Source organism: Pyrgilauda ruficollis, unplaced genomic scaffold (genome assembly GCF_017590135.1).
Source record: "Pyrgilauda ruficollis isolate IOZ18807 unplaced genomic scaffold, ASM1759013v1 scaffold62, whole genome shotgun sequence".
NCBI lineage: Eukaryota > Metazoa > Chordata > Aves > Passeriformes > Passeridae > Pyrgilauda > Pyrgilauda ruficollis.
The window spans coordinates 1,314,230-1,329,881 of NW_024527933.1; the positions used below are offsets into that span (position 1 = coordinate 1,314,230).

The window sequence follows — 15,652 nt, forward strand, 5'->3', positions numbered from 1 at the left end:
TGCCAGTGTTGCTGTAATTTGGTGTCAAGACTTTATGGAGCAAAAGGAATGATTGTGGAAGGCTCTCCTCTTGCAGTGTACTCTGTTTTTCATAACCCATTATAGATACCAGTTTTCCAGGAAATTCAGCTGTGGAAAAGGAGCTGCTGCAGAGTTGTGGGTGCTGTGCCCAGGCTGTTACAGTGAGACACTGGTGGGAGAGGTGAGCTGTGCTCTAAATGATTGTTGGCCTTTGCAAATGCTGCTGGAAAGATACCCTTGTCATTTATTTGTGGGAAAACTGCGTAAGCAGCAGCTGGCTTTGTCCTTTTTCAGGATTAAATTGATTTGTCTCTAGAATAAAACCTCCCCAGGCTAAACTGGTCAATTAACAGACACACTGATTTACCTCCAGCAAGGGCACAGCTGACACAGGTACTGCATCTTTTTTTAGTGTAAAGCTAATTTAATGACAAGAAACACAGGCTGGAAGAATCTCTGAGCATCTCTGCCCTACTCCTAATGATAACAAGGAAAAACTCTCCATAAACTTAGAAAGCAGAACAAAGAGGGGAGTGGGAAGCTAACGGGAACATGTGTCATGCTGCCATGGCATCAGAGCCTCTGTGTTCTCCAGGCTTTTTGAAAAAACACTGAGTGAGTTCTGAGTTCAGCTCCAGGGCTGTGGGAAGGGGGGGAGGCAGGCTCAGGTCTTCTGGTGATGCTCAGCATCATCACAATGGCATTGTCAGCATTGTCACATAACCCAGCTGCTTGCTGGGCTGCTCTTTTATTGCTGCCATGGCCACAGCCTGTCATTTGGGAATCATGGGTGATGTTCCTTGCTTTGCCAGGACTTGATTCCCTCTCCCTTTCTTGTCATTATGCTGGAAGCTTGAGGACATCCAAAATTAGAGGCATCAGTATAGAAATCACCCTTTTCAGCTGAAGAGACCTGTATCTAAAGTGAGAGTGAGTTCTTGCTGCCACCTGTTTTCCTGGAGGAAGATGTTAACGGCTGGAAAGCCTTTGAAGAGCCTCTTCTAATTTTGTATCTTGTTTTGTCCCCTGAAATCAGCTGCACACACCTATGGCTGTGGCTTTCATTCCTTTTAGTCTTTCTGACCCACTGCACAAGGAGACTTTCTGGACCCCAGGAGGTCCTTCAGTGGGACAGATTAGAGAACAAAACCAGAATTAATCTAAAATCACTGCTTATGTGTTGCTGCTGACTCACGATGCCACTACCATCTTTCTCCTCCCCCACCAGCCATTCTGGCTTCTGCTTTTTTTATTTATCTGTCGTCTTCTTGTCCTTCCCTTTCCTGTCTCAGGGTATAGCTGAGTAGTTTCCCCTTTTTTCTCAAACCAATTTTGTTCCTGGAGTTATCTTTTCTCTAGTCAGAATACAGAGGGAGGCTGCACCCAAGACAGGTTTTCTCAGAGCCAGGACACAGCGGAGAATCAAGGAATCTTTTGTGACTGCAGAGGTGAAGGTTGGTGATACAGAATGGCTGATATTAACAGGGAATAAAAGTTTATTTCACAGCTCTGAGGTGAAGTGTCAGCTCCTGTGGGTGTTAGATTTGGTGTCTGCGTGGTCAGACAGAACACAGGGATCTCACATGCTGGGAGGTGGAGAAGGAAGAGTGAGTTGCTCATAAAGCAGAGGCAACAGCTGATTAGGGCACTTCTGCATTCTCACTCTTGATGTCCTTGGTCTCACCACCACTGCCCCACTGCTCCGAGAGCCTCAGGGGCTGCTTGTTTGGTTTTTCGGTGGTTTTTTTTTCCAGACAGGACAGTACTCCTCACTGATTCCCCTCACTGCTGACATGCTGGAAGAGGATAACGATGAGATCTGTTGGAATAACCTGGAGAACTTCCGTGTGAAGCTGATCTCAGTGATTGACCCGTCCCGGATCACCCCTTACCTGCGCCAGTGCAAAGTGCTCAGCCCTGATGATGAGGAGCAGGTTCTCAACGACCCCAGCCTGGTCATGCGCAAGCGGAAGGCAGGTGGGAGCACTTCAAATCCTTCTGTGGAGTTTCCAGGCCATTGGTTTGGGATTGTCTGGGGGGTCAGACACTGGAAGGGCTGCCCAGGGAGGTGCTGGTGTCTCCCTCCCTGGAGGTGTTTAAACAAAGCCTGCATGTGGCACATGGTCTGGTTGACAAGATGGTTCAGTCATAGGATGGACTTAATGATTCCAGAGATCTTTTCCAACCTAATTTATTCTGTGATTAGATCCCAGGGACTTTTGTATGTGGAGGAAGTGAAGCCATTTTTTCTTATGTTAAGAACAGGTGAAGAGAGAAATAACTGAATAGAATATCCTATTGCCATGATTTCAGGTGTTCTCCTGGACATTCTTCAGCGAACAGGACACAAGGGCTTTGAGGCATTTATGGAGAGTCTTGAGCTTTATTATCCCCAGCTGTATAAGAAAATAACTGGCAAAGAGCCCAGCAGGGTTTTCTCCATGATTATAGGTAATGTTTGTGTTCTCAACAACAACAGCTCTTCCTTTGGTGCTGCTGAGCAGAGTCAGGAGCATTCCCTGCCTTGCTCCATGCATGCTTTGGAAGGGTTCTGGGAAGAACAGCCCTGGTGTCACGGGCTGGACTGGGGAGGGGGAGGAGGAAGCAGAAGGATGAATTCTTCCCTCTGCCTCTTGTGCCAGTGACTCTGCAGTGCAGGAAGGCACAGAGCAGAGAGGTATGGTGGGGATAATTTGGTCACACACCATCAGCGTTGGCTGCAGTGATATGGAGGGGAAGCTGAGCTCTGGGTGTGCCTTGGCAGCAGCCAGGACAGCAGAGAGTGACCCCAGCCCCCCAAACAGACACGGCTGGCGAGTCTGGCCTGAGCCAGGTGCTGATGAACGAGATCATGAAGCTGCAGAGCGCGGTGCAGGAGGAGCGGCGCAAGGCGCAGGAGCTGGCGGTGTGGCTGCACTCCAAGGAGGACACCCTCAGGGAGATGTGGGTCAGGGACAGCCTGCTCCGCAAGCACCAGGAGCGCGCCCAGAGGATGAAGGAGGAGAGGGACAGCCTGAGCAAGGAGCTGCGCAAGTGCAAGGACGAGAACTACAGCCTGGCCCTGAGCTACGCCAAGCAGAGCGAGGAGAAGAGCACGGCCCTCATGAAGAACAGGGACCTGCTGCTAGAGGTCAGTCACAGTTTCTCCAGCTTCTCCTCCTTACCTGACCCTGGAAAGCAGGGCTGAGCACCTTGTCTTTGCCAAGGATGCTCCAGTCCAGCATGAAGCACTGAGCATCTTCTCTAGCATGTCTTTGTGGTCCCTAGCTCAGCCCTGTAGGCCTGAATTTTACAAGTTGTGCTGTGAATGATGATCAGACTTGCCCTCACTCAAGGCTGCTCTCACAAAGGCAGCACAGGAACATGGACCTGTTAGCACACAGGCAGGACTCTGGCCCCAGGGCACAAAACTTCCTGAGGAAAACAGCTGGGGAGAAACTTGGCCTGTATTTGGCTGGGGAACAGAGATCTGGTTTTGCAGGCCAGAGCTTTCTGCTTTCTCCTGCTGAGCTCTGAACCTTCTCGTAGATTGACCAGCTGAAGCACAGCCTCATGAAGGCTGAGGATGACTGCAAGCTGGAGAGGAAGCACACCATGAAGCTGAAACACGCCATAGAGCAGCGCCCCAGCCACGAGGTGGTGTGGGAGATCCAGCAGGAGAAGGAGCTGCTCTTGGCCAAGAACCAGGAGCTGGAAAACACTCTCCAGGTTGGTGGGGTGGTTGAGTATGGACTGAAGGGATTATTGGTAGCAGCCAGGGCAGCAATGCTGCAGTAAGATTGTGAGCATCAGCTGTTGTCCAAGAGCCCTGAGTGGACAGAACTGATATGAACTTAGATGGTGGCCCTGTCTCACTTCTGCCTTTGTCCTGCAGGTTGCCAGGGAGCAGAACTTGGAGAAAAGCCTCTCCAAGGAAACCCTGGAGAATGACTGCAGCCAGACTGTGGCAGAACGGCGGGAGCTGGTGAACACCATTTACAGCCTGCGCAAGGAGCTGCGCCGGGCCAGGGTGCTCCAGGACAAAGTAGGTGCTGCTGCTCCAGTCCCTGCTGAGGCTCACGGATCAGACAGGCAGGTGAAGCACCTGCAGTGTCCTGCCTGTGGAGCAGCTGCTCAGGAGCAGTCCCTGCTGCTCCTGCTGTAGTACCTGTGTTTCAGCACTGTGTGTGTGGCAGCTGACACCCCAGGGAGCTGTGGCCAGAGCAATCTGTGGCACAGAGCAGGAGTGGGGACAGCCTGGCTCAGGCTCTGCTCACAGGCAGCTGCTTTTGACCTTGTCTCGGCAGTTTGCAGAGGAAAAAGAGGTGCTGGAGCTACAGTGCACATGTCTGAGGAAGGACTCCCAGATGTACAAAAAAAGGATTGAGGCTGTCCTGCAGCAGATGGAGGAAGTGGCTTCGGAGAGAGACCAGGTGATCAAATATTCCTCACTGCTTTTTGGGCAGACAGTGCCAGCCTGTGCGTGCTGTTGTGTGAATGGTGTGCTGTCCCTCTGCACAGGCTCTCCTGACCCGGGAGCAGTTCCACATGCAGTATTGCAAGAACCTGCTGGAGAGAGACGCCTACCGCAAGCAGGTCCGGGAGCTGGGGGAGAGATGTGACGAGATGCAGCTGCAGCTCTTCCAGAAGGAGAGCCAGCTCCTGGCCACTGAGGCCAAGCTGAAAAGGCTGCAGCTGGAGCTGCCCACTCTGGTATGACTCTCCTCCCCTTGATGGATTGGGAAGCTGAGGGTGGGGTCAGACTGTGGCTGTTCCCAGGCCTTGGTGCCTGAGCAGCTCATCAGGCAGTGAACACCTTGCCTGAGCCACCACCAAAATTAATTAAAACCATTACCATGCAAATGCCGAGTTTAGAAAATTAAAGGTGTGATGGTCCCTCTGACCTCACCCTGGTTTCAGGCATGGAAAAGCTGGACAGATGCAAGCTCATGTCGCCTGTGTTTGTGTCTGGAGCATTTCCAAAGGTGGTGAGGGGTTCCTCAACCACCAAAGAGTGACTCTAAATAGAGACTGGGTGTGAGCCATTTGGATGAAATGGGGAGCTGAGTTTTCTGGAACTAAATTAGATATATTTTAATTAATATGGCATCTTGTGTACTTTCTTGAGTGGCCAGACAGGAGTGTAGGAGTTCTGTGTTTTGTGGAGCTCTAAGTCTCCTGTATTCTCCCTTCCTTGCTTATGAGGAATGATCAATCTATGCTGGTTTTGTTTCAGACCTCTGACCTGGATGACTCCTCCTCCAGAGATTCCCAGGAAGTGAGTAGGGTTCCTGGTTTACTTTTCCCTTTCCTCTGGGATGGTTTCATGTTGCTCACCTGTGCTCAGCTCCCCAGGTATCAGCAGTTTTCAGTGGCTCAGGCTCATTTCAGTCAAAAAGTCCAGAGGCAGCAAGACAGTGACAGAATCTCCCTGTGTCCTGAAGTTCTAAGTGTAAGACACAGTTATGGCATTAGTCAGCAAGATTTGTTGAGTCTAAGCAAATCAAGGGAATTTAATTATTTTTTAATTGTCTCTCTTGTGTAAGAACAGGCAAAAATAAGTCTTACCCTGGAGCCATCTGTAGTAAAGGGTTTAACTTAGCTCATAACTTCAGTGAGGGAGTGATTGTCGCATTGTCTGGAGGCCAAAAGTATAAATGAGGCCAAAGGAAGCTGGATCTATTCATGGAGGAGAAATCCATGAGCAAATCTGTAACTCCTGGCTCAGTGTGCTGTTTGCTGTTAGCAACAGGGAGAGGGAGGTTGGTTCTAGCATGTCCTGGGTTGTATATTCCTTTATCTGTTCCTACAGACTGAGGGACAGTTCTGATGTTCTTGCTCTGTTTTCTGTCCCACAGCTTGTTCTTCACAGTCACCTGGATGAAGACACACAGACAGCTAAAAGTAAGGGCAAAGCTCTGAGTAGAGCTCTGGAGGGGGTGGTCCATTCTGTTTTGCTCTCCTGGAAGATATAAATGATCTTTTAATTCATTGAGATGGGAGAATTTTCACTAAAACTAAACAGTACTGATCCAAAAAGGCTTTTTTTTATTATTATTCTACCTTGCTCAGTTCAAAAATATATACTGTAACACCTGGTCACTAGAGAAGGAGTTTCACCAAAATAGGATCTGGTGTGAAGTGCCATGATATTCACAACTTGGGGAGCAGGGACAAATGATGCATAAAATAATGATTAACACATTTCTCACAGATATGGCCTCAGAGGAGCTGCTTGGCAAAGGTTTGTTTTGCTCCTGCTGAAGCTGGAAGTGGGAAGCTCTGTCTCTCTCTGAGTGAGGTGGGGAACTCCACCAGCCTGGGCAAGATTCAGGGCTCTTAAAACGAGAAGTGACTTGTGATTGATTGATCACAGGATGGAGTTCTGAGTGCTTTGGGCTTGGTTTCAGTTCTGCTGTGGGCTCTGTGCACTTACATCACAGCTCTTCTGTTGGAAGAACTGCTGGAGGGAGAAGTTACTTTGCAATGGCAACTCTGACTAAAGCTGTGATTTTTTTTTTTTAAATCTTTCAGAAGATTGCCTGGAAGTACAAAACCAGGAACTCAGCCCTCAAGAGAGTCATCTGCCCCCAAAATCACCCAGTGTAAGAGAATCTTTATGGGCTCTTCTTTACTATGGCTGGGGTTTGTGATCTTTAATATTCTCATTAATTATGGATTTACCAGCTTGGAGAAGCATGTCAACAGCCCCTGCTTTTCCAAACTCTGAGCACTTAGTGCAGAATCCACCCTCCAAAAAGGGTGAGCTCTGAACAGCAAAACATTTACAGTGGACATTTCTCCATCTGTGTATAAAAACTTCTAATTACTTTCTGCCCTTCATCTCTGGATGGGGATATTTTCCAGCGTAATTACTGCAGAATTACTGTTGCTGCAGAAAACAGACTGCCAGAATTGAGATGTTGAGGGAATTAATGTAGTAAAACTGTGTGAAACAGCAGCATTTCCACCCTGCACACACAGTAAAGAACCTGCTGGTACTTGACTCTGTAGATGCAGGAAGCAACCTGGTGTTAACACTGATCTGATCAAGAAAAAATTCATATGTTTTTAGTTTGGTTGTTGTTTTTTTTTTTTTCTATTTCAAGGAGTGTGGCTTGGCCAACGAGGAACTGGCAGAAAAGGAGAGGAGGAGGATGAAGGACTGCTTTGAGCGTTACCGAAGGTCTGGGCTGCAGTAAGCAGGGCTAACCTGGAGATACCCATGATCTGGATTTCCCCTTTCCTGTCCCGAGCGCATAAAATGAACCACAGAGGGGACTGACACATACTAACAGTATGAAATGCCGCTTGTTTGCAGAAAACCTTCTGAAAGTTGCGTGTCTGGTGTTGTTTGCAGAAAAAGAGCAATGAGAAGGGCGCCCAAGGACCGGCACCACGAGGCGGATTGGGAGAACACCTCTGGCAGCGACAACACCGACACCGAGGGCTCCTGAGAGAGGGACAGCACCTTGGAAAGGGACACCACGGCCACCAGAGGCTCCTGGGGAGCCAATCTCTGAGGGGAACACCAGCTTCTACAGGGTGGCCATGCTTCTCAATTTCACTCACAACGGACAGTTTAGATTCTAAAACCATCCAAACACCCATTTATGAAAAGCACTACAGTGACACTATTGTATGGCTCTGACAGCACCTCGGTCAATAAACAGGTTGAAATGCCTACGTGTGACACAGGCCGAGCTGATTAATTACGGGTTAATGAAGGGCATTGCCCGACACCACCATGGCCGCTGCCCGCACCCAACATGGCCGCCGGCGCCTCAGGGCGCCCGCCAGGCGCGCATGCGCGGTGAGATGCAGCGCGCGCTGAGGGCGCTGCTCCGGGAGCCGCCGCCATGGCGGCCCCGCCGCCCCCCGCCCGGCCTGAGGGGCCCGGCCCGCACCGCCCCGGGGCCTCTCTGTCTGTCCGCCCGCCCGGCCCGCACCGCCCCGGGGCCTCTCTGCGGGCCTGCCCGCCCGGCCTGCACCGGCCAGGTTCAGCGCTGGGGCCCGGCCCGCCCGCTCTGCACCGCCCCGGGGCCGCCGGCGGCCACGCACTATCGCCTGGTGTACACCTGCAAGGTGGGCGTGGGGCCGGGGCGCTCTGAGGGCACCGTCGCTGGGGTGGCCGGGGGGCTCCTGGTGTAGCTGTTTCCTTGGTTTTAAACTTGCAAAGATTAATTCAGAGTGGAAGTGCCCTCTGGAGGTTTCAAGTCCATGCTCCGTGTTGGAGAAGGGTGTTCGGGGTTTTGTGAGTATCTCTGAGGGGGGAGATCCCACAGCCTCTGTGGATCCTCCTCATTAGGGAGCCAGTAAAGCAGTGAAACCTCTCTCAGCCTTTTTGTCCTGGGTTGAACTCACGACATCCTAACATGATGGAGCTGCCTTGGAATAGTTAGAGGTGAGGGAGGGAAAACGCTTTTATTGTCAGTATTTTTGTCTGAAAAGTCCCAGGAGCTGCAGTTACCGTGCTCATAAAATCCACATTGTTTTTCAGGTGTGCCAGACCCGCTCAGCCAAATCCATCTCTAAGGCCGCCTACCACCGCGGGGTGGTGATCGTCACCTGTCCCGGCTGCGGGAACCACCATGTCATCGCCGACAACCTGGGCTGGTTCTCCGACCTGCAGGGAAAGAGGTGAGTGTGCCAGCAGCACCCTCCCCACACCCTGCTCCCGCCTGCAGCTTCCTCAGATGATGCCTTGTTTCGGTGATTTTTTTTTTTTTTTTTTTTCCTAATGTGGTTCATACTAAAAGTTTCATCCAGTTCATTAAAACAGGCTCTGTTTTCAGTCATTATAATTTGACTGTTGCTGTCTAGGATCCAAATAAATTGGTGTGAAGCTCCAGTAGAAATTTTACAGAGATCCTTAGTGGTGCCAGCGGGTGATTTGCTGTTCCCCTCAGGCTTTATCACTTTACTGCTTTCCTTGGATGTTTCAAGTGTGTAGATTGATCTGCTGTGGAATTCCAATGATTTCTAACTTCCCAAGATACCTTTAAAAGCTTATGTTTAGCTGTCATTGCTAAATCATTGATCCTCGTGGATGAGAGTAGTCCCAGAAGGTTTGGGTGGTTTTCTGTGGTTAATTTTGGGTGGTTTTCCTGGTGATGTGACTCCCTGCATGGTGTCAGTCCTGAGGGCAGAGTGCAGCGTGCCTTTGCTGTGGTGTCACTGCTGGTTCTCAAATCCCTGTCCAGGAATATCGAGGAGATCCTGGCAGCCAGAGGGGAGGAGGTGAGACGTGTGGCTGGTGAGGAAGCGCTGGAGCTGCTGCTGGAGAGCTCGGCAGAGCCCGGGCCCCGAGGTCAGCTGGCAGAGGGGGACGACAAGGAGGCCCCCCCAGATGCTGGCAGCAAGGGACACACCTGACACGAGGGATTGTGGCCTGTGGGACAGATGTGACACGTGAGATTGTGGCCTGTGGGACAGACCTGCCACGTGGGATGTGGGACATTCTGCTTGTGGCAGGAGACTCTTCACTTTCATTCCCTGATTTCAACTGTTTCTAAAATAAACTGGGGTGTTGGGTTTTCTCTGTTGTGTGTCTTTGCCTTGTGTAATTTTGCCTTTGATCAAGCTGATGTCTTTAGAGATGGTGTTGGTATCTTTCCTGATACTCATTTTGCTGACTTTCAGGCAATTTTCAGTGCCCCAGCAATGCCCTGTGCCTGGCTTTGTTCCCTGCTGAGAAGGCAGACAGAAATTCTCTGTCTGTGTGTGTTTGACCTAGCAAGGTGCAGCTGGAGCTGGAGGTTTTAGGGATGCTCAGGTGTGGCAAATCAGGAGGGGGGCAATTGATACCACCTGAGGAGATGGGTCCCAGGATTCTAAAGCCAAAATAACCCTGCAGGAGGGTCAGATCACCTGCTCTTAATGCAGTCAAGTGCTGCTTTTATTGTTCTTTTGATCTCTTCCAGAGTTTTGTTTTGTGCCCCTCATGTCAGGGCTGAAAGTTTTGTATTTTGATCCCACTTGAGCTCCAGCGTGGGGGTTTTACCACTCCTTGTTGGTGAGGGGGAGTGTGGGTGTGAAGGCAAAATTAATAGTGGTGGAGAGAAGAAGAGGACCCAGAAAGTTGTCTTGGCAGATATTGAGGGGCTTATTAGTGCTACTGCAGTGTGTTAAGATTAGTTAGAAATTTAAAAAGAAATAAATGACAGATGTGGGAGTTTGTCAGCAGGCAGCTCTGGGGTAGTGGTGGATCAGCACTGAGATGATGATGTTGTGCTTTGTTAGGGCTTGTTCCCTCTGCACAGTGGAATACATGCTTTCTTAGGGTTTTGAGCTTGCAATCAAAGACTAATTCAGTTTGGAAGAGCCTTCTGGAGGATTCCAGTCCGATCTGCTTGTCAAAGGAGGATATTCAGGATCCTGAATCACAACCTCTATGGATCCCCCTCATCACTGAGCCACAGAAAGCAGTAAAACCTCTCTCAGCCTTTGTGTCTTGGGCTGAGGAAACCCAGTTCTCTCAGCCAAGCATCTCCAGCTGCTTGTGGTGCTTCATCAGCCACGGATTCAGTGAGGGTATTGCAGGCATTAATGAGTTTCCTTCATCAGGAGTGTTCATAACAATTTTATTTATGTTGCATTGTAGGTGTTGGGTCAGAACACCAGGAAAGTTGTCACGTTCCTGTGGGTGTGTCAGTGCAGAGTGATGAAACAGGGGCAGGAACTTCATCAGCCAGCTCATGTGTGCTCAGATCCTGGTGAGATGCAGCTCTCCCTGACACAGCTGCTGGAGTGACCCAGGACTGACAAACAGGAATTTGCATCTCAGAGCACTGCTGTGTTCTCCCCCTGAGCTGGGCTGCTGCCACCTATTAGCACTGCTGGAAAAGTGTTTGTTTTATTACCTTTAATCTGAAAATCAGCATTCTGCTTCCATGGTGCTGATGCCTTTGATGGGGTGGAACAGAGCAGCTGTTGCAGGATCCGTGTTGCCTTGGAAACAACTCATTTACAATCTGGCTTTTTTATACTGTTTTCCTTACCTTTCTTACCTGTTACTAGGTCCCAGCTACAGGAGGATGGTGCAAATATTTGCTGTGTTACAGTAAAAAATGTAGCAAAATGTAGCAAAATCTGTGTGCAGTGTTCCCAGATTTTAGTGTTTCCTTGTCCCCCTGCCCTTTGGCACCAGGTGCTCCTTGGGGGCAGGACAGAGACAGGTCCCTGTGCCCTGGGGCTGCCTCTGCAGCTCTGAGCATGGAGTGTAGCAGTTCTTGCTGCTGCTCTGAACATTCAGGCCAGCATCAGGGGAGGGAATTTGCACATAACACAAAAAGATTTGCTGCTAAGAGATTGCAGCTAAAAACCAGAATTTTTTGCTCCCTTTTGAAGCTGTTTTTTCTGTAAAATGTTGAGTCATGGGGGCAGTGGGTTTGCTCTGGAAAGGGGACACAGGTAAGCACATGGGCTTGCTCTAGCCAAAGGCAGGGAGTGAGGAGAAGCAGCCTTTCTCCAGAGTGCCTTTCTCCAGGCCTGACATCAGCCCTGTCCTGCCAGTGCCTCTGGGTGCTTGTGTACAGCTGGGTAGGAGAGGGCAGGCTCTCGTGTTTCTGCTGGATTTTTAGGGCTCTTCGTGAAGAGGACAGCCCTGCTCCCAGTACCTCACACCCACAGCTGCAGCAGCAGCTCACGGGCCGGCAATCCCGCGGCTCTCCAGCGGATGTCAGCATCAGAGAGCTCTTCCCGACGTGGGAACGAGCCGGGCAGCGTGGGAGAGAGGAGGATTCAGCACAGCAGCCACCGCTGCAGGCTGCTCTGGAGACTCAGTGGTAGCCGGTGCCCTCTGCTCACAGGAGCTCAGAACGAGCCTGTGCTGCTCAGGATGGAGGCACAGGAGGTGAGACACCATCACTCTCTCCCAGGGATCACCTGCTCCTGGGAGTCTGAGCCTCTGCACACCTGAGGGCACAGTTCTGGCCTCAGGTCACACGCATAGCTGCTCTGCCCAGGCACCCAGAGGTGTGAGAGCACCTGATGAGAACAAGCTGGTGGCTCTTTATTAATCTTTGATCAGGCAGTGGCCAGCACAAATGAGCCAGGCACGGGAAGCCCAGCTGTGACTTGGCTTTATCCTCCAAACTGCTGCTCCCAGGCTGCCTTCCAGCCCAGTCCAACAGCCTGCTCATGCCTGCTGTGCTGGAATGAGCTGTTGCTGCTGCTCTGTGTCTCCTCCAAGGGCCAGTGCCCAGCACTCCCTGCCCTTGTCCCCTGGCTCTGGGGAACAACCCAGTTTTGGGCCAGGCGCCGGGGTGGCACCGAGACCAGGCAGAGCCAAGCAGGGCCTGAAAGGAACAGCTCAGCCTCTCAGCCTTTTCCAGTGGCCTTTTCTCAGCCGTGCAGGGCTGCTCTGTCTGCCCTGTCGTCCTGGAAACTTCTGGGCAGGCAATTCTCATGGCTTTGTGCCTTCCCTCCACAGCCACAGCCATGCTGGCAGGCAGGCAGAGCTGGGATGGTGGTGGCTGCCACGAGACCCATGTGCTCATAAAGTGATGTGGAGGTGGGTGCACAATGCTTTCCTTAGCACAGGTGGTGGTGTCTGTTACCAGACCCCCCCCATTCACCCCCATCCTTATTCCAAATGGCCAGGATTAGCCCTGCTGTCAGCCAGGAAATAATGGAAATGAGTATTTGCACTGAAGCTTAGACACAAATATTTATTAAGCACAATTCCCCCCACCCCTTGCCCTTGAGCTGTATTCATTTCTAATATATTAATCCATTTGGCAGATTATTTTTTAGAAAAAAAACAAGTACCTGTGGGTTGGAAATTCCCCATTAAAATGACATTAGCAAATGCACATGTAAAAAATAAATAAGCTCATACATTCAAGTATATGGCAAATAATACCTCAATAATACCTCTGAAAGCTTAATGGTCAGGTTCCAGTTCACCACCTGGCTGAGAGCTACACAGGCCTGAGCCTGCAGCTGGTCAGGTCATCATCATCAATGTTTTTCTCTTTTACAAATGCCAGCTTGGCTGGTAGGCAGGGGATGGGCAGCTCCTCCTCTCCCCTCTCCAGAGCTCTGCCCAGCCCCAGGAGGGAGGCCCAGCCTCGGCCAAGCAGCAGGTGACTGCTCCCAGGTAGCAGGTAAACTGCAGCTACCACTCCACATGGTCAGTGCAGGCAGGGTAAATGCCCCATGAGCAGCATCACTGGTCTAAAAATATCTCCCTGCTGGCTGGGAATGTTTCCATCAAATGCATTTTGAATCCAAAGTGCTGATTTGTTCTCTGCAGGAGCGGCGCTGCTTCGGCACAACTCGGTGCTGGAGTTGCTGAAGTCCAGCATAGTCTCTGGTCAAGCAAAGGAAGAATACTGCACCTCCTCAAGTCAGGTCCCTGCTCTCCCCTCCAGCTTTTCCAGCTGGTCCAAAAGGGGAAGGAATGACAGTAAATGAGTTCCCAGCCAGCCCCCAGGCTGGGGCTCTCCTGAGGCTCCAGGGGATGGAGACAGGTGGACAGAACCAGAGAGCCTCACTGGGAGCAGCTCAGTGCTGGTTTGGGGAGAAACAAGAGGAGGGAAGGGCCATTGGCCCAAGCTGCAGTTGGACACAGAAGAAAGGAGGGATGAGCCATGGGAAGAAAGCTTTGCTGGCTGTTGAAGCAGGGCCCTGTCACACACAGGTTCTGTCTTGGACACCCTCACATTGGCTCAGTGGCACCAGGAGCTGTCCCTGATTGTTGTGGGCTGAACACTTGAGCAGAGACCTCTTTCCTCCTTCCCTCTGCCCAGGAACAGCCCCTGCCATGGGGCTGCAGAGGGCTCCAGAGGTAACAAATCCCACTAAAGCTTAGGGTCAGTGAGGCTTTTCCCCTGCTCAGGAGGTCCTGCAGGGCTGCAGCTGGAAGCAGAGAATGTCCAGGGCTCTCCAGAGAGTCCTCAGCAAACCTAAAATACACTCAGCTGGGATGGATAAGGTTTAAAGGACTTGGGCTTTTTTTCTCCTGTAGAAAGAACAAAGCTGAACAAGATGTTCCAGAGAAGGATCCAGAACCGTTTATGTCAGGGAAGACAGGAGGACTTCAACATGGAAAAGGTGTTCTTCCCTTTCCTTATTTAAATAATACAAGTGTTGTGGAAATAAAAGAAATCAAGGATGGAGTTAGCTACCCCCTGTGGGCTCCTCCAAGTCCCTGGGGTTTAGGTGATCAGCAAGGGGCTGCCAACGTCTTCCAGGTGCTGTGCCCAGAGTTACAGTGGCCAAGTGTCCTAAAAAAACCCTTTTTTAAAAACTGTCCCCCATCCGCTGGGCTCTCCCATAGAAACACGATGGAGGTGCAAGACTGGGAGCACAGGAGCACTCAGGCTTGAAACCACCTACTCTGTTCTTCCTTTTTAAAAAACAAAGCTGAAACAGCCCCCCCAGCCCAAAGCCCAGTTCTTAGCTGGAACCAGGCCTCTGCTGCTCCTCCTCGGCCTCCTCCTGGGCTGAGGCCAAATCCACACGCTGCTCGTCCATGCGTTTGGCCTGGACACGCTGGATGAGGCTGAAAAAGTCTTCATCGGGCATGGTGGGGCCACGGGGGATGGAGTCTGGGGGGGCACAGCGCTGGTCATCGATCCTGGAGGACTGCAGGGGAGAGTGGGGCATTAGCATTAGCACGGGGGGGAGGAAGGGGCTGGAGCAGAGGTGTCAGAGCTCCCCCAGCCCCGTGCCCGTACCTGACACTTCATGAGCATGTTGAAGAACTCGTCCCCGGGCTCCTGGGCGTCCCCCTCCACACGCAGGTGGCCCAGGTTGTTGTGGGTTATCCGCAGGCCGGGCAGGTTGCCCACGTTGGCACGTTGGTCATCCAGGCGCCGGCTCTGGGAGCTGGCGATGAGGTCGAAGAACTCCTCTGTCTGTGGAGATGCCATCAGGGTGGACGGTGCTGGGGGAGAGGAGCACAGGGCAGGGTCACCGCTCTGCCTGCCCTGCCTGGGCTAATGAGCCCAAATCCCTTCCCCAAACTCCTCTCCAACCCACACAAACGCAGCAGGCAGCAGCAGGAGAATCGGGTGCCTTGATAAAGCAGAACCTCACACACCCACCTTGCACGGCTGGGTCCCCTGTGGGGCTCCCTGCCTGTGCTTGGCCAGCTCCTGGAGGCCACCAAAGGTGCCACCTCAGCCCAGGAGATCCAGTGCCCTCGGGCTGACAGGCACCCACACAGTCCCAACAGCTGGGAATAATTGCAGACAGGCCATCAGCAAAGCCCAGGCCTGGCTGAGCCTCTCACCTGGCAGCACCTTCCCAGGTCCCCAGAAATCCGGGCTGTTTGCCCAAGGAGAGGCACTGCCGAGGTGAGTCCGGCTGTCACGGGCTGCAGGACCTGCATCAGCACCAGCCAAACCCTCCTGGGCTCTGCTGCTTCTTATCCCAGAGCCTGGGCTGTGCTGGGGGTGCCAGACCAGAACCAGTACATTCATCTATCCACCACTGACCCTTTGGAAACACCTCTGGGCCATGCTCCCTGGAAAAAGCCTGTTGGCTCCTGCAGCTGCTGGGCAGGGAGAAGCTCCAGAACAACAGACCAGCAAGGGAAAACTGAGAAATCCAGCCCAGGTGGCATTACTTTCCCTGAGCACAAGGCACTGGAGCAGAGCTCTGAGCCTCCCGACACAAGTCCTTAGAGCCCCAGCTCATGGAG

General features: G+C 51.7%; 3 protein-coding genes across 11 annotated transcripts in view; 2 read left to right on the forward strand and 1 right to left on the reverse strand.

Annotated features, from left to right (window-relative positions):
• The first annotated feature begins 217 nt into the window (after positions 1-217).
• Positions 218-7,686, forward strand: CARD9 (caspase recruitment domain family member 9). Of its 5 annotated transcripts, none has more exons than XM_041483882.1 (12): positions 218-1,998; positions 2,335-2,472; positions 2,826-3,151; positions 3,550-3,729; positions 3,896-4,096; positions 4,308-4,433; positions 4,522-4,713; positions 5,237-5,278; positions 5,859-5,904; positions 6,535-6,605; positions 7,113-7,198; positions 7,361-7,686. In XM_041483882.1, the coding sequence occupies exons 1-12, from the start codon at positions 1,815-1,817 to the stop codon at positions 7,455-7,457; spliced, it is 1,689 nt and encodes a 562-aa protein (XP_041339816.1). In that variant the 5' UTR covers positions 218-1,814; the 3' UTR covers positions 7,458-7,686. The 5 variants fall into 5 exon arrangements, with proteins under 5 accessions (XP_041339816.1, XP_041339819.1, XP_041339818.1 ...); XM_041483885.1 differs by having other exon boundaries at positions 219-1,998; positions 7,113-7,186; XM_041483884.1 differs by having other exon boundaries at positions 220-1,998; positions 7,110-7,186.
• Positions 7,687-7,747: 61 nt separating this feature from the next.
• DNLZ (DNL-type zinc finger) lies at positions 7,748-9,537 on the forward strand. The gene is given in 4 exon segments (XM_041483888.1): positions 7,748-7,789; positions 7,792-8,085; positions 8,501-8,640; positions 9,204-9,537. Coding segments are annotated over 4 exon segments (648 nt in total). The 3' UTR covers positions 9,376-9,537.
• A 3,114-nt stretch (positions 9,538-12,651) lies between these two features.
• Positions 12,652-15,652, reverse strand: part of GPSM1 (G protein signaling modulator 1) — a 64,074-nt gene continuing 61,073 nt past the window's right edge. For all 5 annotated transcript variants that reach the window (XM_041483878.1, XM_041483879.1, XM_041483877.1 and 2 more), the window contains 2 exons: positions 14,685-14,893; positions 12,652-14,592 (listed from right to left, as the gene is read on the reverse strand). In XM_041483878.1, coding sequence (XP_041339812.1) covers positions 14,404-14,592; positions 14,685-14,893 — 398 coding nt within the window. In that variant the 3' untranslated portion in view covers positions 12,652-14,403. The remainder of the gene's footprint in view (positions 14,593-14,684; positions 14,894-15,652) is intronic.

What these genes read in the sequence shown, in the direction of transcription:
- CARD9 (XM_041483882.1), top strand. Translation starts at nt 1,815, where the DNA reads ATGCTGGAAGAGGATAACGATGAGATCTGTTGGAATAACCTGGAGAAC. An exon ending in ACAGGGACCTGCTGCTAGAG is followed by an intron (nt 3,152 to 3,549) that starts GTCAGTCACAGT and finishes ACCTTCTCGTAG; the next exon opens with ATTGACCAGCTGAAGCACAG. An exon ending in AGACACACAGACAGCTAAAA is followed by an intron (nt 5,905 to 6,534) that starts GTAAGGGCAAAG and finishes TAAATCTTTCAG; the next exon opens with AAGATTGCCTGGAAGTACAA.